Source organism: Sphaerodactylus townsendi, linkage group LG09 (genome assembly GCF_021028975.2).
Source record: "Sphaerodactylus townsendi isolate TG3544 linkage group LG09, MPM_Stown_v2.3, whole genome shotgun sequence".
NCBI classification, from domain to species: Eukaryota; Metazoa; Chordata; class Lepidosauria; order Squamata; family Sphaerodactylidae; genus Sphaerodactylus; species Sphaerodactylus townsendi.
In genome coordinates, this window is record NC_059433.1 from 60,484,720 (window position 1) to 60,511,724 (window position 27,005).

The 27,005-nt window shown below is 39.2% G+C and overlaps 1 protein-coding gene across 4 annotated transcripts in view; it reads left to right on the forward strand.

Moving 5' to 3' along the window:
- Nucleotides 1–27,005, forward strand: part of LG09H8orf34 (linkage group 09 C8orf34 homolog) — a 111,785-nt gene that overhangs the window by 75,862 nt on the left and 8,918 nt on the right. For 2 of the 4 annotated variants that reach the window (XM_048508279.1, XM_048508280.1), the window contains exons 9-12: nt 2,910–2,995; nt 5,958–6,031; nt 20,407–20,527; nt 22,646–23,145. In XM_048508279.1, coding sequence (XP_048364236.1) covers nt 2,910–2,995; nt 5,958–6,031; nt 20,407–20,527; nt 22,646–23,145 — 781 coding nt within the window. Of the gene's footprint in view, nt 1–2,909; nt 2,996–5,957; nt 6,032–20,406; nt 20,528–22,645; nt 23,146–25,209; nt 25,324–27,005 lie in introns of all 4 variants that reach the window. The other 2 variants (XR_007245511.1, XR_007245512.1) reach the window with 2 other exon arrangements.

The following is a 27,005-nucleotide window of genomic DNA, read 5'->3' on the forward strand; positions in this document are numbered from 1 at the left end:
CATGGTGGCTTTCTTTTGGACTGGGAGCTGCCTTTCCTAACCTGCAGAACACATTCCAGCTGAGCTTTTAAGACTGTGTTTTTAAATAACCTCCAAGCACCTTGGACATTTTTGACTCTCTTGATTTTCCCTTTCAGCTTCCTGCGCACTATCCCCCTCATCTTATAATTATCAGATATTTTAATATAAAATATAACCATTTCAGTTGACAGAATGTCAAAATATTTTCATATGTCTCATATTTTCATAATTTTGTTTTAAAAGTAAAGTTACAAGTTTGCTTTGCCGATAGTTGTAGAATGTTGGTTTTGGATATTTCAGTGTTGTAAAAGAAGCTGTTCAAAAGTGTGATTAAAATTGGCTCTCAGTTTTCTCCACATTTAATTCATAAATGTCATACATTGATAAACAGCAAACATTGAGCTCATCTGATATAACTTTCTGTCCTTAGGCCAGATCCCTCACAAGCATGAATCTACTTCCTCTGCCAAGCAATTGTTACTACCCAATCATTAGCTTACATTATTGCTGAGCAAATCAGGTCTTTCACCAGTGTCAGATTCATGAGAATACTTAACGGTTCCATGAGAATTCAAGTCCAATCTAAGTCCAAAAAGGGGTACCGGGGTTCAAACAGAACCCCTGTTTCTGTAGGGAAATTTGCAAATTGTGAGAGCTGTTAGTAACAATGAATATGTTTTATTGTTTTTCTGGCTGCTTTATGGGAGGATTACAATTTCATTCCTTGTGGAAATCTGCTCAGCCAAATGTTATTGCCTATTGGAGATAGATTTTTGTTTTGGTTTTTTTACTCCTCACATAATCCTAACAACAGTTACAAACAGATCACTGAACTTGTAACAACAAGCATTCAGGAAAGGGAGATAATTCGTGGATTAAGTGTACTGGAATGTCACTAAAAGGTTTGCATCATTCCAAAGGTTAATGAGAGATCAGATTTTGGAACAGAGCAACTTCTGAAAGAGTGTAGAGGATGAAATAAAATTGAAGCAAAAATGAAATAGAAGTAAACTAGAACTTTTTAAAAAATCAGTGTTAATTTTATTTGTGAATATTCAAATTAGCAATAAAATACCCTGGGTAAGTTATATACACATATTGTTCTGGTGACACAAAATAGTCTGAAATTTATTCAATTGTTATATCTTACTAGCGGGCCCGGCCATGCGTTGCTGTGGCTCAGTCTGGTGAAGTGGAAAAGAAAGAAATGGGGAAGCGAACGGTTCGAACATGTGTCATTGCACAATGCTTGCAAGGGAGGGGAGGGGCAAGGGGGCCCTGGCTCCCCTCCCTCTCTCCCGTTCCCTTGCATGGCAACCTGGCCAGTCCCTCCCTAATGTTCCCCTTCCTCTGCTAGGGTGGGTAGGCCATGTGCAGGTGGCTGGTCTTGTCCCTTTCACTCCCTTCCCTTGCAAGGGAATTATCTAGCGTAAAACACGCTGGGAGGCATGGGCTACGTTGTGTTCAAATTTCAGAGCATTTGGTCCAGCAAACCCCTGGACCCTCCCTCACCTTCCCCTTCCTCCACTAGGATGGGTGGGCCATGTGCAGATGGTCTGCCCCATCCCTTTCACTCCATAAGGCAGTGGTTTTCAAGGAAGGCATGGTTGGTTCCCTTGTATCAGAGGGTGTTGCTTTGATGGCCAGCAGATGGCGCTGTTGCGGAACAGAACTGTGGTTCCAACTGTCACAGGTGTGGCACAGTTGTGATATGTACACAACAGGAGGTGTGGAAACAGTATGGAAACCTGGCCGCACGCAAATGCGACGTTGTGTGAAAATTTCAAAGCAATCGGTCCAGTAGTTTGGGAGATCATCTGTCAGCAGAAAAACGCACTGATAGATTTATATATAGATAGATAATTTGGAATGTTTAGAACCCTGCAGTGTTCCTATGACTTGATAGTTGTGTTAACTGAAAGGTTTTATACTTTGATTGTATATAGTTTTCTGGTATGAAGGAAAAACCCTAAGAATCAAGCTAGATTGAAAAGAGAAAGCTCTACATAGTTGTACATCTTATTTTTTCATGTATAAAGTGGGGTGTGAGCTGCTTTTAACATTAAAAAGAAAGTTAATGAGAGGAGCTAAACTCTTTCTCCATACTCTTATTATTTTAGCCCTTTTTTCTCAGCTCAGCTCACATCCAATATCGCAGCAAAAATGACCAGCCATGACTGCTGCTGCAATCTGCCTTAGCCCTAAGCCTATGCATTTATTTGAACATAGCACATCTAAATATTATAAAATGGAAATAACACACAATTTACAAATATTTGCATGTAAATGCCTTCAAATGTGATTTTTAAAGTAAAAAACTGAGATAAAATATAATTGAGCTGTGTATATGCACGAAAATTCTGTAAAACAAAATGTTCATTTGAAAAGGCATCCTGTTAAATATGCTGCTTGAAATGTTGAAGAGTTACCATTAGAGTTATGCATAACTGTAATCTCTGACATCGGTGGTTGACTCTACCTCCTGTATGGTCATTTTATGGTTGTATCTGCCACTTCATGGCATAATTCCAAAGGCCCGAAAACGCTGCTTTAATGTGTATGTGAAATAGATGGTGCATTGTGTTCTATGTGGTAAATCCAACATTTGGTCCAAAAAGGAAAGGTCTACTGAAACTGAGGTATTGGACAAATTCTGTGGGATATTATAGTTCATGTTACTGTTCTAGTTTCATTTTAAACATAAATGTATGGATTTTATGTTTGTTGTATTATATGTTGTTTTATTGTCATTGTAACTCTCCTTTGAGTTTGGCTTTAGAGAAAGGAGGGCTACAAATAGTCTACATAAATAAAATAGTGTGCTGCACTATGAAGCTGCTTCATATGATTATATATAACTTCATTTTGTTTGTATTATAATTATCTAGACTACAAGGAGATAACTTGCCAGAAAGAACAGAGGATGTATCTGTGGCCTCTCAGACTCTTGAACAAGAATTAGCAGAATCCATTGGTAAGGTCATAGGAAAACTATATTATCTTATATGGAAAAACCTCTAGGAAAGATTTCCATGAATTTCAGTCAAGCTGCAGTAATATAGTAACTATATTAGGATTACTTTAAACATGAAGCGTAGTAGGGATGAGGCAGATCTAATTTTTGTCCAGGGATCTATGGTGGCTCTCAGCAGCCCTGGTTAGGGGAGGAGCCCAAACTCTGTAAAGATCAGAAGTGATCAGGTATCATGGATTAGCAATTTTTGAGGGACAATTTGTTAATGTATTGTCGAAGGCTTTCACAGCCAGATTCAACTGGTTGTGGTGGATTTTCTGGGCTATGTGGCCGTGGAAAGACACAGCCTGGAAAACCCACCACAACCAAACAGTTAGTTTGCAGCTACTTTTGTTTGAGCATGTGTAGCTTTCCATTCAGAGACAATAATAAAAATTGTTTGGGTTTCTCATATATGGAATGTATTGAACATACTCCCATACATATTGTGTAAAAAGATTCTGGTTTGCTTATCTCCTGACAATGGGACTTGCAACAGAAGGTTAATACAAGGCATAATAGTAAGAATCCAGAATAATGGGCTATCCATTGTGCTAGTGCATTTAAGAGTGGGTTTCTTTAATTTTTACACAGAAACTTTTAAAAATCCCAATAAGCAATTGTATTATAAGCTCACACCTCAGTTATCTCACGGTTGCATTAGATCATAATAATGTGGAGAAACAAGTTCAGTTCATTGGTCACTTTTCATTATTATTTTTCTTTTCATGGCTGACAATTCTGTTCCTCCTGTATACCCTACTGATACATGTGGAAACTGCTGATGTAAATATTCTTTCTGAAGACACAGCACAATGCTGCGTCTTGGCAGAATTTCTGTGCTTATCTCTACTTTTGGCATAATGATGTATCACTTGGTTAGCAGGCACGATGTTATTAGACCCAAAATACTTCTCCTATGGCAGTGTGTTCATTATTAATTAGCTAAAAAGTCTGAACTCACCATACTTATTACAGAGAAATGTGCTTAATTAGAGAACAGATGGTAGAAAAGTTTTTTTAAACTTTCAGATTCAGTTTTAGGTTAGTAATGCAAGAACTCAGGGTTCCATTTAATCTGTTACAGGTTTACAGTGTGGACTCTCTGATGTCATTTGCTGTAAAATAGTATTGAGACTTAGAGGCCATCAGTACTGAGACTTAGTCCAATATGAGTAGTTCCATATGAACTATTCATTTGCCATATATTTGACAAAAGACCTTATGTCATTGACCTGGAAGCACTGTTACTGAGTCTGTTTTCATTCATTTTATTTTGCTGTCATTTTAAGCAATACTTGTGTCATCGTTAGCTCTCAGTGCAAACAGTATAAGAGTACTGTTTGCCATTCACAGGCTGCTGTTGCTCCAACAGAACATAATATACCTTTTCTTTACTGATGGTAGCAAATTCTGGGTTAATGTCACCACTCATGACCATACCAAATGGCAAAGCATATAGGATACTTGTCAGTCTAAAACATGGATTAAAATGTCAGTGCTGGGCTAATGTAACTATTTTCAATTGACTTTTCTGTTATACTTTTGCATGATAAATGATCTTGTGAAAACACTCTGGTGTGGTGAATCATCCTCAACAGTCATTTTCAGTCATTGCCAGGATGGTGTAGTGCAGTGGTGGCGAACCTATGGCACTCCAGATGTTCATGGACTACAATTCCCATCATCCCCTGCCAGCATGGCCAATGGGGATGATGGGAATTGTAGTCCATGAACATCTGGAGTGCCATAGGTTCACCACCACGGGTGTAGTGGTTAACAGTGACTCTAATCTGGGGAACCGTTTGATTCACTGCTTCTCCTCATGAGTTGCAGACTCTAATCTGGTGAACTAGGTGTGTTTCCCCGCTTGTCCACATGAAGCCTGCTGGCTGACCTTGGGCTGGTCATAGTTCCCTCAGAACCCTCTCAGTCTTCCTTCCCAGACATGGTCCCTGTGTGGGCAGAGGATGGGATTGTGATTGTAAACTGCTTTGAGACTCCTTAAGGTAGAAAAAAGCAGGAAATAAAAACCAGCTCTTCTATTTTAGGAAGAGTTCACTGGAGACTTTTCTGTTTCAATCAGTGCAAGTTGCTGCACATTGAAAATATCAGGAAAGACTAGCAAAAACCAGATATTGGATCAACATAAACAGAAAAAAATGTAAAGAATATATACAAATAATTTTTAGGGGCAGGCAAATCTGATGTAAAGACTATATTTAACTGAGTAGGCTCTTCCAAGTCTGAAGTCTTTCAGTGGGATATAATACTATTTCACTGGATTCATACACTGAGAATCCTTAGAAGAAAAATTAAAAGAAAGGATGTAACTAGCCATTTTCAAAAACATGACATTTGGGTGGCTCCGTGTCTTTTTTCCTCCGTCCATCTTCCTTCAGATAAACATGCACACAATGGTTTGGGTCCTGTCTAAAATTTATACAATGGAAAGAGTGGATTTTTTGTTATTTCTACCCTCCCAGAGCAGTGACATCCCTCCAAACTCACACTATTTCACAGAGTCCCTGATCCACTGGAAGCAGCATTTGGGGCTATTGTAGGAAGGAAGAGGCAGGGAAGTTATGCTCCATAAGGGAGAAATTCTTCATTATTGGAACTTCGGATGAGAACTAAGCTGTCATTACATTGCATTGTTCCTTTAACAACATCATTGTTGGGTGCATGGAAGAAATGGGAGCAAACAGTTGCAGAGCAGTAGCAGCTTTCAGATTAATATCTGAATCTTAATTTTCAGCAAATTACAAGATGTTCTACTTGTGAGCTTTCTTGTTGCCTCTGAAAAGTGACAGTTACGAGACAGAAATAAGGTCTTAAGGTTATAATAACTTTTAAAAGTCCTGTTAATTATTCTTAATTGGAATTGGTGAACATACGGATTTTTTTTAATTCTTTGAAACAGCACCAGTGCCCGAAACAGAAATCTTAATGGAGAATACTGATGAACAGGAGAATGTCCCCCAAGCAACAGAACAGGTAAGAGGAAACTCTACATATGTGGCTTTGAATTGCATGGAAGAAAAATGTAATAACATTATAGAAATTATGTTAAATAAATAATATTTTCTTATGAGCAAACTCCCAGTTTATTTATATTCTTCACACAACTGAAAATCATATTGCCCAGTTCAATCCTTCCAGAATATTATGTTGGAATATGAATAATATTTAAATTAAACTGAACCAATTACAAAATTGGTTCAGTATAACTTTCAAAATTATTCATAAAAATCATGGTAATCAAGTATCAATATTTAGAATAATTATTTATTTTAAATAGTGCTAGAGTTTAACCTTTTCTAAGTTAATTTGATACTTGTATGTAAAAGGCTGTCAAGTTGCAGCTGACTTGTGACAACCCCATACGGTTTTCAAGGCAAGGGAATAAGCAGAGGTGGTTTGCCAGTATCTTCCTTTACAAAGTCACTCTTTGTGGTCTCCCATCCAATACCAACACTTAAGTTGATACAATCCAGACAAGTTAAGCACTTCTGAATACCATACACTTGTAGAAGAATTAGACATATGATTAACTCTTGCATTAGAATCAATGAGATTTAAAAGGGCTGAGCTGGTTGAATTACACTTACTGCTTCAAATAGCACACTTATTATGGTTTTAGGGCAGTCATGGTGATCATATTGATTCAAATCATTATTTTATTGGCCTACTAACAGTAACAGACCAGTTCCAGTAAAAGAAGAAGAATTTGGATTTATACCCCACATTTCTGTTCTGCAGGTGAGTTACAAACTCTTTTCCCTTCCTCTCCCCACAACAGACACCTTGTCAGATTGGTGGGACTGAGAGAGTTCTGAAGAACTGTGACTAGCCCAAGGTCACCCTGCAATAACATCTATAAGAGTCCGCCAGCCATATGGAAAAGTGGGGAATCAAATCCTGTTTTCCAGATTAGAATCTACCTGCTGTTAATCACTTCACCAGAAGTTACATCCTTCTAAGCACATTAACTTCAGTGAACTCTGAAGAGTGTAACTTTCCATTCAGTGTGTAGAAAGAGTACAGTGCGAGAAAGAGGACAGTGTGGCATGATCTCTGCAGAAAAGGTATTGTTTTTTGCTAAGCAACATTTAATGGCACATCTTGCACTGATTGCTCATTAGTCATCCCTGTATTTATAGAAACTAAATCAAACAAATATAACATTTCTTAGAATAGGCTTTCATAGCAGCATAAAGTCCTCAACAGTGTTAACTACAGAGAAAAGTGTAAATTTTTGTGAACAGTTTAATAAAGGTCATTTTACATAAAACATTTTAAAAAATCAAAATTTGATTTCCAAGAAATTCTACTTTTGGCATGGTATTAAAAATGAATATTACCCCTTATTAAATATCTCATTATTTGTTTACAACTAAAGGGGGTTTCATTTTACTCTGTCTAAAATCACACATAACATATGGCAAGGCAGATTATACGGTTCGAATTTTTTAGTTTGTAATTACAGTTTGAAGCCTTCATTTATCTGACAATTCTTTCTCTACCAAAAAATAATGAGTGTTCTTCACTGTTTTTCACTTGTCAGTGCATGAATAACATATCCTTCTTAGCTTTACCATCTGTACCTTTTCTTTGTTCAGTTATTAGCTTTTGTTTTCTTAACCCGCTTTCATCTTGGGTGAAAAAAGACTATCAGTGCAATACCCTGCTTTCAGACCTTCTCTGGAATTTACAGAATAACATTTTTATTTCCAGCACTTTCTGATTTTTAAAATAGCTCTAGATCTTCATGCATTTACTTGCAGACATTAACATCTGCAGAGACCATGAGTGATGATTTCTGCAGTGAAGGATTACTGTAACCTCTGCATGTCAAAGTTGATGGACTCATCTGAGGATTTCTAGAAAGGCAGCAGCTTTTACATGACTGCCCAGTTGCTGCACATACCTTTTCTTTTTTCTCTTAAAATATTTACTCCCTGCCTTTTTCACCATCCGCTGTGGCTTGAAGCAGCTTAGAAAACTAGTACTTTTATCTTTGGCTAACAGTTGTTTGTAAACTGCTTTGAGCCAATGTGGATAGTGGGATCAGAAAAACACTCTAACAACCCAGTAGTCAGTCCTTCAGAATCCATCAGCAGCAGTCTCCACTGTCATCCAATGCTCTTTTGAATGGAATGGCTTTACTGTTCCTCTAAAAACAAGGCCAGTATTAGGTTTCCTCCTAACCTTGTCAGCACATTGTTCCTAGTGTTGCTACTGAAAAAGATTTTGTAGCCCATTTAATAAGTTAAATAGAATATATAGACAGAACAAAAGCTCTGGTAAGACAAGACACAGTCCTTCAGGTACAACGGACATGTAGGGCTTTAAAAGTAAGAGCCCGCACCTTGAATAGAACCTGCTGCAACAGAAATTTGAATTGATGAGCTACTGGGTTCTGTACTGAAGCTTACAAGTTGTCTTCTGGGGAAGCTCTAAGTAGAGAGAATTGCAGTTGTCTAGCCATCAGGTTACAGAAGCGTGGATCAACACGTCCAGAACAGGGAAAGTTTTTAAACAAGATGTAGTTGGAAGAGTGTATTCCTTGCTTCCATTAATGTGATATTTGAGCAGCAAAGCTGGATCCAGTATTCCTAAACTCTTCACAGAGCTTGTAAGATTCAGCACCACACTATCTTAGATAATAATCCTCTCCCAAATATGTCTGCTTTGCTAACAATCATTGCCTCTAACTTACCTGTCATACCACAACATCCAAACAGTGGGCCAGACAGTTGCTGCTGAAGGCTTAGACATAAAGTGCTAGGTGTTGTTGATTTATTCATTTTATTCCATTTTATTTATAGGCCACCCTTCCCCTTGTGAGCTTGGGGTGGCTTCCAACATGGAATAAATACGATAGATTTAAAAATAATATGTCAACACAGTCTAAAACTGATAGCTCTCAACCTCAAAAGCTCAGGACAATTTAATTTAAAGGGCAGTTATACACATTACACTATAGTTGTAAATGGGTTTAGCACTGATCTACATCCACCCCAGGTCTCAGGCTAGAGCAGGGGTAGGGAACCTGCGGCTCTCCAGATGTTCAGGAACTACAATTCCCATCAGCCTCTGTCCATGGTAATGGCCATTAATCATGAGGGCTTGTGAACAAAGTTATGGAAGCTGTTCATTGCACCACTGTTGAATGACTCCTCACAGAGAGTGCCAAAGTGGAATGAGTGATTGATTGGGATCGTCTCTTTAAATTTCTGTCCTTCATATTATGAGACTATTTGGAGTGCCATCACCTTTCTTCCTTTCTGTAGACTTTGAACTTATAAAGTATCATGCTGTAAGTGGAGGAAGGCACTGGCGTAATGCCCATTGGGCAAGGTGGGCAGCTGCCCAGGGCATCACCTTCTGGGGGGCATCAAAATGCTGGGTTCGTTTTTGGGTATTTTAGTGGTTTTCCATTTTCGGCATGCAGGGGGTGCAGTTTTTAGGCTAGCGACCCCAAAATTTCAGCGTATCATCAGGGGACTGTCCTTATGCTACCCCCCAAGTTTGGTGAGGTTTGGTTCAGGGAGTCCAAAGTTATGAACTCCCAAAGGGGGTGCCTCTATCCCCCATTGTTTCCAATGGAAGCTAATAGGAGATGGGGGCTACAGTTTTGAGGGTCCATAACTTTGCCCCCCCCCGAACCAAACTGAACCAAATTCATTAGGGCAGCCTCCTGATGAGACCCTGAACGTTTTGAGACTGTGCCTTCAGAAATGTGCCCCCCACAGCCTGCAACCCCCATTGACAGCAATGCAGAAAACTCAATGCAGAACAAAGATTCTTGGGCAAATTTCTAGGATGTTCCTGCAGGGGGTGCATTTTTGGATGTATTGGCACCAAAATCTCAGGGCATCATCTGGAGATGATGACACCCCCCAAGTTTGGTGCAGTTTGGTTCAGGGGGGCCAAAGTTATGGACCCTCAAAACTGTAGCCTCCATCTCCTATTAGCTCCCATTGGAAACAATGGGGGATGGGGCACCCCCTTTGGGAGTCCATAACTTTGGACTCCTTGAACCAAACCTCACAAAGCTTGGGGGTAGCATAAGGACAGTCTCCTAATGATATGCTGAAATTTTGGTGTTGATATGTCTAAAAATGCACCCCCTGCAGGCACCAATGTCCTGGTGCAAAAAAAATTTGGTCGTGGTGGAGTGGCCGCCAATCGGGGGGGGGCATCCAACTCAAGTTTTGCCCAGGGCTACAGTTTCCCCAGGGTTGTCTCGTTACGCCCCTGGAGGAAGGCCACCAGTAATGGAATCTGTACTGCAGAAGAAGAATATATATCTAGAGTGACTTCTTTTACAGGAACGGGAGTGAGAGAATAAATCCACAAATCATTTGCAGATCTCAGCTGCTTCTATTTATGCAAGTCTCACCATCAACATTCTATAGATTTGTTGCTGGGCAAGAAATGTCATGTTGAGGCTCTATCGAGAAACACATAACCCAAATTACAGAATGGCTACAGCAGCTTTCTGGCCTGGTCAGTGATTAACTCATGGTGTTAGTCATTACTTATGTATCCCTAAATAGCTTAGTTTCTATATGCTTTAAAAACAAGTATATTCCTGTATTTCATCTTGAGAAATAATTAGTGCAGAAAATATTTGATAGGTACTTGCATTGCAAGACATTAAACTTCATCTGAAAATGATGCTGCAGAACTTTGTGTCTGATCACTGGCTTTTTCTGCACAGGCCAATAAAAGTGGGGGAAGGGCAGGTTACATGAACCCGCCCTTGCCCCAGCCCCTTTTCACAGCTGGCTGTCCCATGGACAGCCAATGTGTTGGCTGGGGCATACGCCTTTGCACGGAGGCATAGTTTCTTTGTCTTGTTTCCCTGCCTGCCTGCCTGCCTGCCTGCCTGCCTGCCTGCCTGCCTGCCTGCCTGCCTGCCTGCCTGCCTGCCTGCCTGCCTGCCTGCCTGCCTGCCTGCCTGCCTGCCTGCCTGCCTGCCTGCCTGCCTGCCTGCCTGCCTGCCTGCCTGCCTGCCTGCCTGCACAGGACTGCCTGTGAAGCACAGACAGGCAAGACTGACCCCTGGGCCATGATCCGGCCTGTTTCCCCTGTGTGGCTCTACAGATGGGAACCAGGGAAGGGGTTTTTGAGAATTGCATTTTGTGCAATTATCGTGTTTTAATGCACCTCACAGCTGAGGTTGTTCGCTTGGCCACGGTTTTCAGGCGTGTTAGAATGAAAGAATCACACATAATGAAATTATTGTTTAACCTGCCCTGAAGCCAATAGAGCAGGTGAGGGGCACCTTAGACCCATGTTAGGGGTGGGAACCGTGTGATATGCCCAACATGGGTATTTTCTGGTGGTTATTCCAGGTTTATTGGCCCAGACGGAAAGGTCCACTGACAGCCAGTGTGGTTAATGGTTCAGTGTAGGTGAATTCCCCAGGTTTGATTACCCACTCCTCCACCTAAGTGGTTGACTCTTATCTGGTGAACTGGATTTGTTTCCTCCCTCCTACACAGGAAGCCTGCTAGGTGACCTTGGACTAGTCACAGTTCTTCAGAACTTTCTCAGACTCTCCTACCTCACAAGATATCTGTAGTGGGAAGAGGAAGGGAAAGGAGTTTGTAAGCCCCTTTGAGTCTCCTTACAGGACAGAAAGGCGGGGTATAAATGCACTCATCTTCTGAAAATCAGCTGAACCTTACCTATTCTATATGTGAACATGAGTGAAGGAAAAATGTGTGTATTTCATACTCTCATATTCAAAAGAAGACATCTCCAAACATATTCATATATTAAAGTAGATTTTTTTCACTTTGTACATTGTGAAGTATATATTGGTTACTTCCTAGTTAAGCAGTTATTTCATAAATATGCCAGTTATTTCATAAATATGCCATGTTACATTAATATGACTAATTAATCAATCCAGTAATGGATAGGTACAGATCTGCACATGTGGTGGGCCTTTTAATTTATGTCTTGAAACACTGTCTTCTTCTCTTTCTGCATGTTTTTATTCACATTATTTCTTTAAGGGCATCAGGCAATTGACACAAAAATGTTAGCAAAGCAGGCTAGCTTGTGTTTCAAGGAGACAACAGAATGAGAAGAGACATAAGGGAAAGAAAGGGTGGATGTATGAAAGTTTAGTTTCATGCCTTTACATTTAATGAAGGTAAGGTCTGAGGCCTTCACAGAAAGATGGATTTAGAGAGAGGATATGAGTGCAGACAACCCATATGTTTTATGTATCTATCGGATGTAGTTCGAAAAAAACTTTCATGTGAGTGAGCCCCACAGAATAAAATATGACTTACTTCTGAGGAGACCTGCTTAGAATTGCCCCTGTAACATATCTTTTATCTGTAAAAAATGTTTATACTATTTGCACCTGTGATACTTTTTTTAAAAAAAATATTACCCTCCCATAGAGAGGGCTGTTTTAATATTCAGTATTGCATATAAGTATTTGTGCAGATTTTCCTCTCTGGGCAACAGTCTAAATCATGATTGAGTGAGGACTAGTTCAGTATTCTTTTGGCATAAAGAATCGCTGGCATGCTGCCACGCCAAGGAGAAAGCTTGTAATTTCAATTACATGGAATTTCAAGTAGAACGGACCCCAATGTTGGACACAGGATTAAAAAATAGCTGCCAATACTGCAACAAGACTCTGAGGAGGATTATTATTTTTAGATTACATTTAGAAAAGTTCACTAGCTCACACCATGCGCCTGAACTGATTATGGAGGGAAAAAGACTGAAAAGTTGGAAAAAACTAGTTGAAAAAATACATTTGGTAGGAAGAATTCTGCATACAGAACATTGCAGAAACACACTAGTTCCTGGAAGAGCAATCAATAATTAGAAAAGGATTAATGAAAGAGACAGGTTTTAGGAAAAGTTGAAAAAATTAGATATGAATTGTAAAACTGCTTACCCATTAATAGATTTGAGATGAAATTGTTTCATAAAACTGGTACAAAGTTTTACTAGAAATTTGTACAACACAGGTTTAATCAACTATATAGAGAAGGAAGAAGAGTTTGGATTCATATCCCACCTTTCTCTCCTGTAAGGAGACTAAAGGTGGCTTACGAACTCCTTTCCCTTCCTCTCCCCACAACAAACACCTTGTGAGATAGGTGGGGCTGAGAGAGTTCAGAAGAACTGTGACTAGCCCAAGTCACCCAGCAGGAATGTAGAAGTGTGGGAACACATCTGCTTCACTAGATAAGCCTCTCCTGCTTGCCAAAAAAGCAACAGTTAGGCTTTAAATATTGAAGTAAGCAGAATAATCTATCCAGCCTTAGCTGAAGGATGAATTGTACATTGCTGCAGATTAAGAGTGCAGCTTGGATTAAAAATTAGGGAAAGCTAGGGTAGTATGGCCAGTCAGTCACACTACGACGACTTCTGCACAGCACAGTTAGAGTGGGTTTCAGTTGGTGTAAAGTAACCCGCTTTCCTGTTTTCGCGTTTGCATGCCTTTGGGCAGGCAACAACTGGAGCCTTGGGAAACAATGTGGGTTTCTATCACGCCTTTGCACAGAAGCACGTCTATTTTTTAACCTCCCTGCCTCTGCTGTGTAGCTACGCAGGCAGGCCGTAATGGGCCCCCACAGCCATGTTGATGTCTCATGTTGCCACAAGACAACCCTGTGACTCTGCGTGGCTATGCAGCTGTGAGGCAGGGACTTTAGAAAAAGGGAAGCGCAGCCTGACCAGCCATTCGCTCGCGAGTGGCTTTAACCCGGGTTTTAAAAAAAGAATTGCGGATAGTGTGATTTAAAAAAACCCTGGTTTGGGGAATTTAACATGGGGCAGCCTCGCTTTAGGGGCGGGATCCATGCAAAGTTCCTTTCTGAACAGGATTTTTTACTGTCTGTAGCCTGGGTTTTATTCGCCCGTGTGGAAGGGGCCTACAGCCACAAATACTTGACATTTCTTGAAGTGGAAACTGCTTGTCCAGTACAGATATAGCTAGATAAGTGAGCTCTAGATCACTAGGTGGGGGAACTGGAGACGCATGTATGCTCATGTAATAAGAAATAGACACATACTAGAGTTTCAAACAAGTGGCCCAAGAGGGGTTCTGTAAGGTCCAAAGGATCAAGGGCAGCTCAGCAAACTATAGCTAGCGCATGTTGCAACATAAATTCATGGCAATCTATTGATTAACGACAGTTTTTGGCCAGGTTACATTTATCCTTAAGAAACATTTTGGCCTTAGTATCAATTCATGTCCTTAATGTCTTCTAGTTTTTTCCCTTGAACTGAAAGAGTAAAAAATGATTTGTGTCTGCCCAAATTTATTGCTTAAATCAAATGTGATGGTTGTTTTCCTTTTTGATGTATTGCTATTAAGGCAAGTGTCTCCCTTTCCAATCAGATTATGGTGTTTTCCAAAAATATAAATAAACCCATTAAAATAGTGATTGAATTTGGACCTTTTCTTTGTAAAATATTCGTACCATAACGAATTTGTCTGCTATGATCTGAGCATAGACCAAAATAAATACGATGTATTTGAAGAAATTGTGAAGACATTGGGGAGCAACTTAAGTACTGGCATTTGGCTGACCTCTGCTGCTGGCAAATACCTACCTTTAATAGTTTTCTATTCCTATGATAACTGAGGTCTTACTGCAGTAAAAAATTAGGTAAGACTGATCATGACCCAATTCCAAAAATGGCATTACAAATATTTTAGTAATATCCTTTGTCTGAAAAGTGTAAAACGGTTTGCTAACATAAGCAAGTAATTATGTTATGTACAAAATTTATACCTGCATTTCTGTCATCAGTGGGTCATGAAGACAGTTAACAGATTAAAACATATAATATTACATCCTAAAAACCATAATATTACATCCTAAAAACCATTTGAACCAACACAAAAACATTTTAAAAGCATAGGGCAAGAAGGAAGGATCACTAAGGGAACAGATGGCAATAGAAGGAGTCTTCATTGAGAGAGAGTTTCAGAGTTTTGGTGCTACAACAGAGAAGGCCCTCTCTTGGGTTGCTGTTTACCTAATCTCAGAAGGTGGAAGCCCCTGAAGCAGGATTTTGGAAGATGACTGCAGTGACTGGGTAGGTTCATAAGGGAGTAGATTACACACTGGACCCAGTGTGTAACACACTTCTCTCTGTGATGCACCTCTGAAGATGCCAGCCACAGATGCAGGAGAAACGTTAGAAACAAAATCTACCAGACCACAGCCACACAGCCCATCCAAACAGTCCACAACAATCAGGGAGTAGATTGTTCTTCAGGTATGTTGGTCTAAAACAATACGGGACTTTAAAGGTCCAGCACCTTGAATTGTGCACCAGAAATGGATTGAGAGCCAGTGTTGATAGGACAAGACTGGAGTGATATGGTCCTTACAGTCTACTCTAGCAACATCCTGGTTGCAGCATTCTGCACCAGTTTAGGTTCCAAAACACTTTTCAAGGGCATCCCCCACATAGAGTACATTGGAATAATGTAATCTAATGAATATATGTATGAGTATTTTCACATACTGAACTCCAAATTTCTACATATGTAGTATAATACTTTTAACTATTAGTAAAAGCTGCCTTGTTTTACTAAATGAATAAATATTTATATAGCAGAATATATTGCAGGAATATTAAATTATATATATTGCCTAATTTTTAGACAAAAATGGCTCTTCTGGAAAAGCTACCTGATAAATATACTGAACAGTGACATTTGAATGCAAATGTCATCTACATTTTGTGTAGATGAGTTAGATACGTTGGAAGTACACTTTCAATTTTTAATTCCTGTAGTATGAACCAAGGGTATGTATTCTCATTTGACAATTATATGTCATAGATTCTGAAAAAACGCAGAGCTGTTCATATAAGGGACTCTAATGCAGATAAACAAAATGTATCTTTCAGTAAGAAAAATAAACACATGGTGGAACAGTTAATGCCTCCTTCTCTAAACTTATATGTTTGCGGAATCTAATAATGGATGTCATTAGCAGACATATGAAAATACAGAGGCAAGCATCTCTCTGAACATACCATACATACATACCACATGTATATCTAATTATACATATTATATTATAATTAATAGAAGATGTGACATGAATTGTGTTCTTGGTTTTTGCTAACCGGGAAAGCAGCCCCCGGTCCACCAAATAAGGACACAAGACAACAGTTATGGTAATTGGGTGCTGGCCACTGAATGGATCTCCCCCTGCTTCCAGGGGGGGTGTGAGGTTCCCACCTGGGCACCAGCAGCTCCCACCTAGGCATGCAGCAGTGAGGTCTGTCCCACCCCCAAGGCCCCAATAATGGGGAGAAGGAGCACACAGGTTCCTCCCTCCCAAAGTATCAGTCCCCATGCCAACCTGCTAAGCTGTGACAAGAGAAACAGTAACAAAAGTGGCACCCGTGATAACCGTGTGCAATGAAACCATACAACCGACGGAGGGAAGGTGGGAAGTACCAAGGTGACAAAGACAAAGAGGCAGGGACCTGCCTCACAAGGCTATATGGTTGTGCATCTGGCTCCACCCCAGCTGACCTTATAGCCCTGCTCTGGCCAGCTTCTAACCGCCAGCCCAGCTGAGCCCCATGAAACCAGCACAGGGCAGAGGGAGTAGCCCTTGGCTTCCACCATTCCTGGACAGCAACAGCGGCTCAGGGAATTCTCGTGCTGCCTATTTGTTGCAATCAATAATATCAACTCATTAAAATGTTAAAGCAACAGGCAGAAACTGGAGAACTTCCTTTCTAGCCACCAGATGTCACTGTGGAGTCAAACTTTCAAAAGCCAGGCCTCTATTGCTTTCTTGTGTTTTACCCAGTCCACCTGCTCAGATAAAACAATAGGAAATAGTGCTTCTCAAGAAAGCTAAAGAATTATAGCCTCACAATCTGTTTTAGTCGTTCATTCCTCTGAGGGGCCAAAAACTTCTACCCTTGAGCCTTTGTAGACCTTGAAGCTAGAATCATAGACAGAATTCTGGCCTTTTGCCTTACATCAGTCCACTATATCTCCACTACTCTCAGGCTGTGGACAGATCAAAGTCATGGATTTCCATCCTTTGCTACTCTCTTCCCAATTCTTTTCTTGGGGAAATTTTGCAGATTACAGGAAACAACAAGAAATTTCACAAGAGGTTTAATCATCTGCTATACTGCATACATGAAGTCATAAAAAGTGCCTTTTGGGTACTGTGCAAATTCTCATTGGGAGTTGCACTACAATTCTAGAAAACAGATGCACAGGTCACTTGTGGAGCTGCTTCTTACACTTCTTGAAATTCTAGCAACCTTAGCCTTTAAAAATACATAGGAGGCCGTTTAAGAGAAATGGCATCCAGTACATGTATGTACACACCTATTTTGTGACATCACCCATTCAAACCACCAACAGCTAATTCTTCCCACCAAAACCCTTCTTATTCCAAACCTTCATGGACAATTTGTTGTGACCTTTTGTAGCTGATGATGTCACTATTGGATTCCAGCTCTGATTAGTTTTTTAAAAACCACTTATGTTACCACATTAATACAGAAACTTGAATAGTTGCAATTAAGCTATGAATGACACTTCTGGACTCTAAGCGCTCTGGATACAAGAAGCCATACCTGAGAATTTCCTGTCTCCTACCTGTTGGATCTTTTCTTGCTTTTGTTTTGCAGGAGTGATAAAATCTAGGGTGGTTGCCTTCCAGATTGTGTCACATTTTCTCACCTCTTGTATCACTTACAAAAGAAAGGAAGGCATCATGCTGATTTGGTGGCCACATGCTGATCTTACTATTCTCCTACAATATTTTCCCTGCTCTCTGGTCAGCATGCACAGAGCTACTATTTAGAAATGTCCATGTTTATGAAGTCTTTGATCTAAGCATGCTTTGTTGTAATCTGAGCCCCCCCCCCCCCCCCCCCCCCCCCCCAGTAACAGGATCTTAAACTAAAGATTTATAATTCTTTACAGTCAGGAAATGTTCAGTCAGGGCATCTTCAATTGTAAATCAATACATGGGCGTAAAAAGAGGGAATACAAATCTGAGGATCTGAGGTTTACTTACATTATAAATAAGTCGTGGTTTGTTTGATGTCTAATAGAGCTTGGACTTATTGCAATGTGCATGCATCTTATAGCTATTTGATGTACCTAAATTAATAATTTGGGATCAGCCATAGTTCAGTCATAGAACATCTACTTTGCATGTAGAAGGTTCCCGATTCAATCCCTATCACTTCCAGTTGAAGGATCTGGTAGCAGGCAATGTAAGGGACCTTTTACTTCAGAGCCTGGAGAGCTGCGGCCAGTCTGCATCGATAATACTTGAGGAGCAAGTGGTGTGATTCAGTCTAAGACAAATTCATGTGTTTATTTGAGTAGAATGTAAAATGTTGGAATAAAACATTCAGATGCCCTCAACTATTGACCTGGTTGCCGCCTTTGTTACTCATAGACAAGGTTTCCCCACCCACCCTGGACACTCCCCACACACCCTGGACAGATATATACTCCACTTGCTTTTCCAACATCAGATCCTCTGAAGATGCCAGCCACAGATGCAGGCGAAACGTCAGGAGAGAATGCTGCTAGAACACGGCCATACAGCCCGGAAACCACACAGCACCCAAGTGATTCCGGCCGTGAAAGCCTTCGACAATACAAAAAAAAGGAAGCTTTTCAAAATTAGATCAGTTCTGCTATGGGAATACATTTGTACAGTCAGTTGGAACACTCAATTCCAAATTTTGAATTTATAAGGAAATGCACCAGATAAGAACTTCTAGCAGCTTTAACAATATTGATTGGCATATTTAAATATAGTCAGTGTTTCCTGTACTAATGATAAACTTTTACATAAACATGACAGTTTTTGTTTATAGCTACATAAAATATTTTAGAAATATCAAAGTTTATGGAAGCATATAAGTGTGTACTATTATGTGCACTGTTTGTAATAAATTATTTAAAACCAGCAAATACATTTACAGTTTTGTGGTCTGGATTGTATTAGTTGCTTTAGCCTAACCAGGTAGGTTTGCAGGCTGATCTTTTGCATGTTTACTCCAAAATAAGTCTATTATGTCAATGGTGCTTACTCTGAAATGGATCAGATTGAAATCTTACATCTTTGTCCATTACTTACTCATGACACTTTCTGAATTCAATGAGATTTTTTCAGGTAGTCCAAATATAGTTAATTTGTAGGTATTAGAACTCATTATTGAATTAGTGATGAAAATTAGCCATGAAAATTTGTATCCACTACTTCAAAATACAAATTGTGTGGTTTATGATGCTTGCCTCCAGTCTGAAATGCAAAATACAGCCCAAAAGTTCTTCTCTGGCAAAAACTGTAAGCCTTGTCACAAACAAACTCTTGTTCTTTCAGCCTTCCTAATCTCACTAGCTGTGACGTTAGGCAGGCCAAAAGAGATAAGGGTTCTTCATCAGGTAGAAAGAGATAAAAGTTCTTCCTTCTGGAGTATTTCCAGGATTTCCTAATATCTCAGACACTGCCAAAACAGTATTAATGGCTCTAAAGCATGAAGGCAAGAAGGGATGAGACAGGAAGATAGATGGGTACTTCCCACCTATCACCACATGTCTGTCACCACTCCCAAAGCTGTTCCCACTGGAGCAGTTTGCTCAGCACTAGCTAGGGGGGGTTGGGAAGATAGTTTGGATGACATTATTGGGAGCACCAAAGGGTGTCTTGTTTGGAATTGTATTTGGGAATAACAGGTTTTTTTAAAAAAATAGTTAAAATATTTTTAACTAATCTATGGTCTTCTTGTTTTCCTGAGTTGTCTTGTACATCTGGTTGTATGTTTTTAATCTCCGCAAAATGTATAAAGTAATTACTAAGTTTATTTCATGAGCTTTTCAGTTTAAAAAGCAACTTTTAAAAGTCAGTTGATCAGATTCCAACAAATATAAGTAATTCTGAACACCCAGTGTTCGATAGCCAAATGACAGAGAAAGTCTTTTCCTTGCCAGCAGCCTTTCCAAATGCAGAAACGCTGTCTTGGCTTGTTTTATCTGAAAGGACTATTTTTGCAGTCATACAACTGCATTGGAAATGCTGTTTTGTCCCTAGAGGTTATGAATTATATAAATATTTGGCCAAATTGATGTTGACTTAATCTCAATGCACTCTCACTGAAGTGATTAAGATCATACTAAGCATAAATCATTGCAGGTTTTGACCCACTGTGTTCAGTTTGTTCCAGTACATATGCAGGTAAGCAATACTGCACACTACTTTGGTTACTGATTAAAAGAACATGCCATTTGAAATTTTGTAAAATAAATGTTGAAGCACAGACAACAAACATTCTAGTATTCTCTCTTTTCATTACATCAGAATCAACCAGTTTGGAATGTAGACATCACAAGTTCCACAAGTGGAGATACCCCAAGCCAGAAACTATTAAAAGATTCCTTGGCTGCAAAAGAACTGCAGACTATGGAGAAACACCTTGCTGGTAGGTACTGTGGCATTAAAAACCAGATATTGCATGTAGCTGAGAAGCAGAAAAAATTTATGTGAATGTGGATTTAACTGATTTTTTTATTGTACATTGTTGAGTCAACAGAAATATTCATTTTAAGACCAATATTGAATTTTAATTGTTCATCACCTGTAGAACCTCCTCACACAATTATTTCCATAGCTCAGTAACTTGTCAATACTAGTGAATTACTGTTATTACTGTTAGGTTGCACTACATAAATCTTCCCAAATGACTCCAGAGAACTCAGAGTTTGAAGGAAATATTGTCCCAAGAAGCCATCTTGTTTAGTCACTGCACATCTCTGGGTGTGCAGTGATTACCTAAGCAAAATTGTTGCTGTGAAAGAGTTGCAAGATCATGTCCATAAAAGTCCATCAAGGTATTAAATGCATATTTTTTTGTGGAAGCAGAACAGTGGAAATGTTCTTGTTCAAGGACTGTCTTTCATCATTATCATCACAGAATGTTTTATAATGAATCCTTCTTAATACGAAATTCCAAAAGGAGACCCAAGGAGACCCTCAGGGACCCAATTACCAGACCTTAGTTTCTGCAGTTTTAAAGTTCATCCCAACCCTTGTATCAGGAATGCTTCTTATATTGGGCAAAAATGTTCTATGGAGAAAAAAATATATTGGGAAGCAAGTTGTCCAAATACATATGCTACCTGGTATGGTGTGAGACATTCTTTTGAAAGGTGAGGTTACTTTTATTGGGAAAGGTTTCTTTTGTATCATACAATATAGTGTAAATAGTCATGAGCAGACAGGTACAAAGGACTGGAAACACATTAAAGAGCTCTGGAAAAAATATGTCATTCATTAATCACCAGTTTAGCATGCCAGAAAGAATGCAGGGACAACAGGAAAAATGCATTTTCCTCACTTACTGTGACATAAAAAGTGGTGAAAGAAGTGGTGACCCTTGTCGGGCATAAATGCCTCCTGCTTTTTAATGGTTTTTTAGTGGTTGTAAAATGGCCATAAGTAATACTTCAATATCTGTCAAAATTGTAGTCCATCCTGCCAGGAAAAAATGAGCTGAGCATTATCATTTAAGCAAACACCACAGTAGAAGGACAAGGTCAACTTATAGAACCCACATGAAAAATTGTTATTTTATTTGAGTGGGGCCGTAGCTCAGGAGTAGGATGCAATTTTAATGTTTGAAATGCTTTAATATTTGAATTTTTAAAATGTTTTTAACAGCCACCACATTTAGTCCTTGAATTGGTTGGAAAGGCAGCATAGAAATGTTTTGAATAAATAGTACAGCTTCTACTTTGTTTGTATAAAGTCTCAAAGTCAGTTCTTCATCTGAAACCCTGGAAAGCCTCTGCTAGGCCCCTTCCGCACATGCAAAATAATGCGTTTTCAAACCACTTTCACAACTGTTTGCAAGTGGATTTTGCCATTCCGCACAGCTTCAAAGAGCACTGAAAGCAGTTTGAAAGTGCATTATTCTGCATGTGTGGAATGAGCCCTAGTTAGAGTAAGCAGTTCTGACCTTGGTATACCAAAGATGTTGTTGGTATCAGGCAGCTTCATGTGTTCAAGCCACCTAGTAAATCCAAATTTCCCAATATATAGCAATAATGTCCATCTATAACATAATGTCCTGAGTTAAAATGAATGTATATTCCCACCCCCCTACCCCCCAGCCCGGCCAAATCCCTTCTCTTAAGAGGCAATGTAGATAGTTTACGGAGACAGAGACACCACCTTTTGTGTAGTGGCACCGGTAACCATCTGAGTCCAAATATTCTTGTTAAGTTTCAGTTGAAATGTTCATTTTGTTGTTTGCACTTAATTTATTATGGGTCTTCCTTTTTATTTTTATCCTGCTGGACTATGTGTACTGGTGCTGGGCAATTAAATGGTCTTTCTTTTAAAGAGGGTTTTGGAATGATGTTTCAATAGTATCTTGTTTTTATTGGTTATTTTGGAATCATTTGGCAAAGGTTTGATATAAAAATACTTTAAATAAATAGAAAAAACACAGTGTCTTCTAGATAGTGTCTTTTAGATGTTTTATGTCATCATCATAATTGTTGTTGTTATGTGTGTCTTTATTTGTCTTTGTGCACAGACATTGCAAAGGACCTAGCGCTGTGGGAAGAAGGAAGACTGTCAAGAAGTACCAGTAGCCCCCAAACTAATTTAGTTGCACTAGATCACCAAGGAAATTTTAAAGTTACACCAGGCCTGGATTCAGAACCACAAGTGCCTACTGGGAAAGATATTCAGCTCCAGCTTCAAAGAAACAAATCACCACCATTATCCAGTAACAATAGACTGCAGGTCTCCAGTGTCACAAACAGTAGGCCTGAATCTCCCAATGCACAGACAGACAGATCTTCATTGCTGCCAGCTCCAGCAAACAGGTCTGCAACCCTAAATACTTTGTTACAAAGACCTCTGTCCCCTAGCAACCAAGGAAATAAGGAAGCACTCATTAGTATGCAAAGAAGCCGGTCTTTAATATCAAAGAACCAACATGGGAGGACAGTCAGCTCTCCCTCAGGGCTCCTGATTGAAACAAGTGGGGATGCTCTAGGAAATGTCACTCAAAGAAGCAGTTTATCTGAAGTAAGTTTTTTTTAATTTTATGAACTTATAAAATTTTTGACTGAATGTCATCTCCTGTTAGTTTGAAAACAGAACTATTTTGTTGCATATTATTTTAAATTAATGGAAACCAAAAAGCAGCAGCAATATCAGCACCATTGTATGTGTGTGTGTCTGTTTGTGTGCTTCCATGTGTGTGTTTCATTAAGCTTGATGGTCGACTTTCTCAAAAATACAAACCCAAGAGGTAACACAAAAAACGTTTAAAATATGTTTGCTATCATTTTGTAAGTTGTGGGAAAGAAAAAGAATGATTCTTGCTTCATAACTATGATTCCTGCTGTTACACTTTTGTTAGCTGAAATACGATGAGGTTTTTCAGCCTGCACTAATGCTTCTATTCTGTTGTCAGGAATATGGTTCTTCACAACTGAATTATGAAGGGAAACTAGTAGAACTGAGTGACATGTTTAAGGTCAACTCAGGGAGCTGAAATAAAAAAATATTCTATCATGGAAATGCACATCACAATTTGAAACAACATACCTGTTTTTATCTAATTACCACCCAGTTTTGCTGTGCTGATATCTGATGTGTGTTTGACATCTTTACCACCATGCAAATAATAAGTATCAGGGCTATTCCCACTGTTCCATTTGTGGGGATGTAAAGCACTGTAGTAGATTGGGGCTTGCAGAAGGACTACAAAGGCTAATAGTGATTGAAATGTACTTTATTTGAGAATGCGATAAATCAGGTTGTGGTACGATTTTTGTTGAGAAGGAGGAATCATGGGCAACCCTTGGTTACATCACCAGTCAATGATTCCATTCAAAATTGTTAATTTTTAAATGTATTTTGTGCTATTCTATAATATATATGCAGTACTGAACAAATGAATTTTGGAACATTTCCTGCCAACTTTTTCTCTGCTTGTTCAAATGAGAAGCCTTTTCCATGCCAAATAGAAGAATTCTAATAAATACAATTCTTTCTCCCATTCCTTACACAAGAGACTATGCAACAAACAAGCATTTTTAAACAGGCATAGAACGACTCTCAAATAATTTGGCAGAGCTTAACATGTCAGCTGTGAAGTTCTTTTTGTAAACAGTCCAAGATTTTCTTTTTGCGGTCCTGTCTGAAAGAATTATAAGTTGCCTGATGATCTGAGTTCTTGTACACATGCCTACAGTTATGCTGGCATGGAAAATGCTGCACAGAATTTGCAGGTGTGTTGCATTACCAGCTCAGTTCAAATTCTAACCAAGCAACATAACATAGATAAATGTTTTTGTTATTACTACAAAATGAATAAATCAAGTTTTTCAAAATCCTTTCCTACATGAATTTATACACATCTAGTCTTCTAGACCTGCAAATCTTTTGCAAGTGCAGCCTCAACTGAGACAAATAGGTTGAAGGATTGGATCATTAGTGTTTCCTTCAGTGTTTTATGAAGTGTGACATCTGAAGGCCCAAACTGTTCTATCTCTTCAGGGCAGTGTTTTATTTGAGGCCTATGATGGTACTTATCAGCCTGATGCTGGGGAGTTCCACTCGTATTTTTTCTTCTGCATTTTTGCTTTTAGGAAAAAAAACAAATTGTAATTTATTGGATAGTTTGTTGGTTTTTATTTTTACAATGTCTTGCTTTGGAGCTCAGAGATAGTTAAGGCAATTTTACACAAAGAATTAAGTAAGTCAGAGAAAAAGGAATCCAGTCGAAGACCAAGCTCAGTAATCCACTCTAATTAGGGATGCTCAAACATCTACCACCTCAGTTCACTTTCTGTTCAGCAATTGTGATCAGGGACCCAGTAATCGAGAAACTGTTCAGTTCTTTGTAACTTTATAATATGTGTTTGCAGAAATAAGGAATACTGGATTAAATTTAGATGAAGGTGGAGAAAAGGTGGAAGAACACTAACAATCTGAAATATGCAGATGATACTGCATTACTGGCAAAAATAGTGAAGACTTGAAACAACTACTAATGAAGGTTATAGTAGAAAGAAAAAAGTAGTGACTACTGAGGAATTATGCAACTTTAAGGCTGACAATGAAGAATTGAAATTATTTGAGATTTTCTAGCCCTTGGCCCCAACATCAACCAAAAGGGAGACTACAACCAAGAAATCAGAAGGAGATAGAGATTGGGAAAGACAACCATAAAGAAACTTGAAAAATTCTTAACTGGTAAGGATGTGCTGGTGGTGGTCAAGGTCAAGATAATTCATAATGTGTCCCCCAATTTCACCACTAATGTTTCCACTAAAGACATATTTTAACAAAAAGATGAAACTGGACAATGACAGTATAATTTATAAACAGGTGATTAATACACAAAGAAAACTTATATTGCAGCAAGAGATTAAAGATGAAGGAAAGAAAATATAATGGGTGATATATTTTCAAATAGCTCCAAGGTTGAGAAAGGAATTAAGAGCCCCATACAAAACAGGGGCAGAATCCACCCATGGGAGCAGTGTGCAGTTGCTCCTGCAGATTTGTCCCCAGGGCACTTATGCCTGTGGAGGGTGATCCCTGTGGCATGTGGCCACCTTCCCCCTGGCACCATGTCAGTACACAGAATGCAGTGGTAGTGTCTAAGCACCCCTGCCTCCACTGGCAGCATAGTGGGGGCTGGACCATGGCCTGGGTAGGAGCCGACTTTAGCTGGCTCCCTCCTGGTCCTTTGTGCCAGCAGTGAGGACTTGGGCAGCTTCGGTCTATTGAACCCAACAGAGGCTTCTCAGCAGGGGGAAGGCTGTTTCACTTTTCCAGCCTTTCCACACCACCAAGTAGCCTCTTTAGGGGCAGCAGCTAGGCTCCCAGCTCTTGGATGGGGCTACCTGAGCAACAGGAGGAATATTACAGGAGCTGACAGAATATGAAATGGAAATCATGCAACAAAAACAGCATTTGATGGGAAGAATATACAAACTTTTATTTAAATATGAAAGCAAAACAGAACAAGGGAAAGAAAGTATGATAAAATGGATATAAAACTTTCAAGAAGAAATATCTTTCAAACAATGGGAATCATTACGAAGGAGGAATATTAAATTTACAACCAGTCAAACCTTAAGGGAAAACTGGTACAAGATATTTCATAGATGGTACATCACTCTGAAAGAGATAGCAAAGATGAGCAAAAAAATTGAAAGGAACATGTTTGAAATGCAAAGCTCTGTGTTGTGCCTCTCCCTTACAAAAGCATCAAGGAAAGTTTTATCTCTTGTCGAAGGCTTTCATTTCTGGATTCAACTGGTTGTGGTGGGTTTTCCGGGCTGTGTGGCCATGGTCTGATGGATCTTGTTCCTACCGTTTCGCCTGCATCTGTGATACACCTCTGAAGATGCCAGCCACACAGCCCGGAAAACCCATCACAACCAGGTTTATCTCTTAGTTCAAAAGGATGTGGTTGAAATAAGGTGAATCCTATATCTTAAGTTGAAGACTTGTCTAATCTTTGGTTCTTGTCCTGAAAAATATATTTTTGGATGCATTTTACAAACTGTTTTGAATAGGAAATTTAGACCTGTTAAAAACAAAAAGAATGAAATAAAGTGAAATTTTGGGTTCATGACAGAAGTGGTGCTTTAAAAACATTTTTATTTTTTCTTGAAGGTTGTCCTAGACTTTATTTTTAAAATAGGGTCTTATGTTTGAAATGAACAGGGTGTGTCAATATTAGATTCTAACCTTTAGCATTGTGAAGAAGAGTCTTGTGAGGCCTGAAAACTTCAGCAGTATGCTTCATTGACAAAGGTTTATTTGAGCAAAGGAACTGTTGAGTAGTCAAAATTATTCAAAAATGCTTTACAATATATCCACGAAGCCACCTTCCTGTGAATTCTGAGTTAAAATCTCACAAG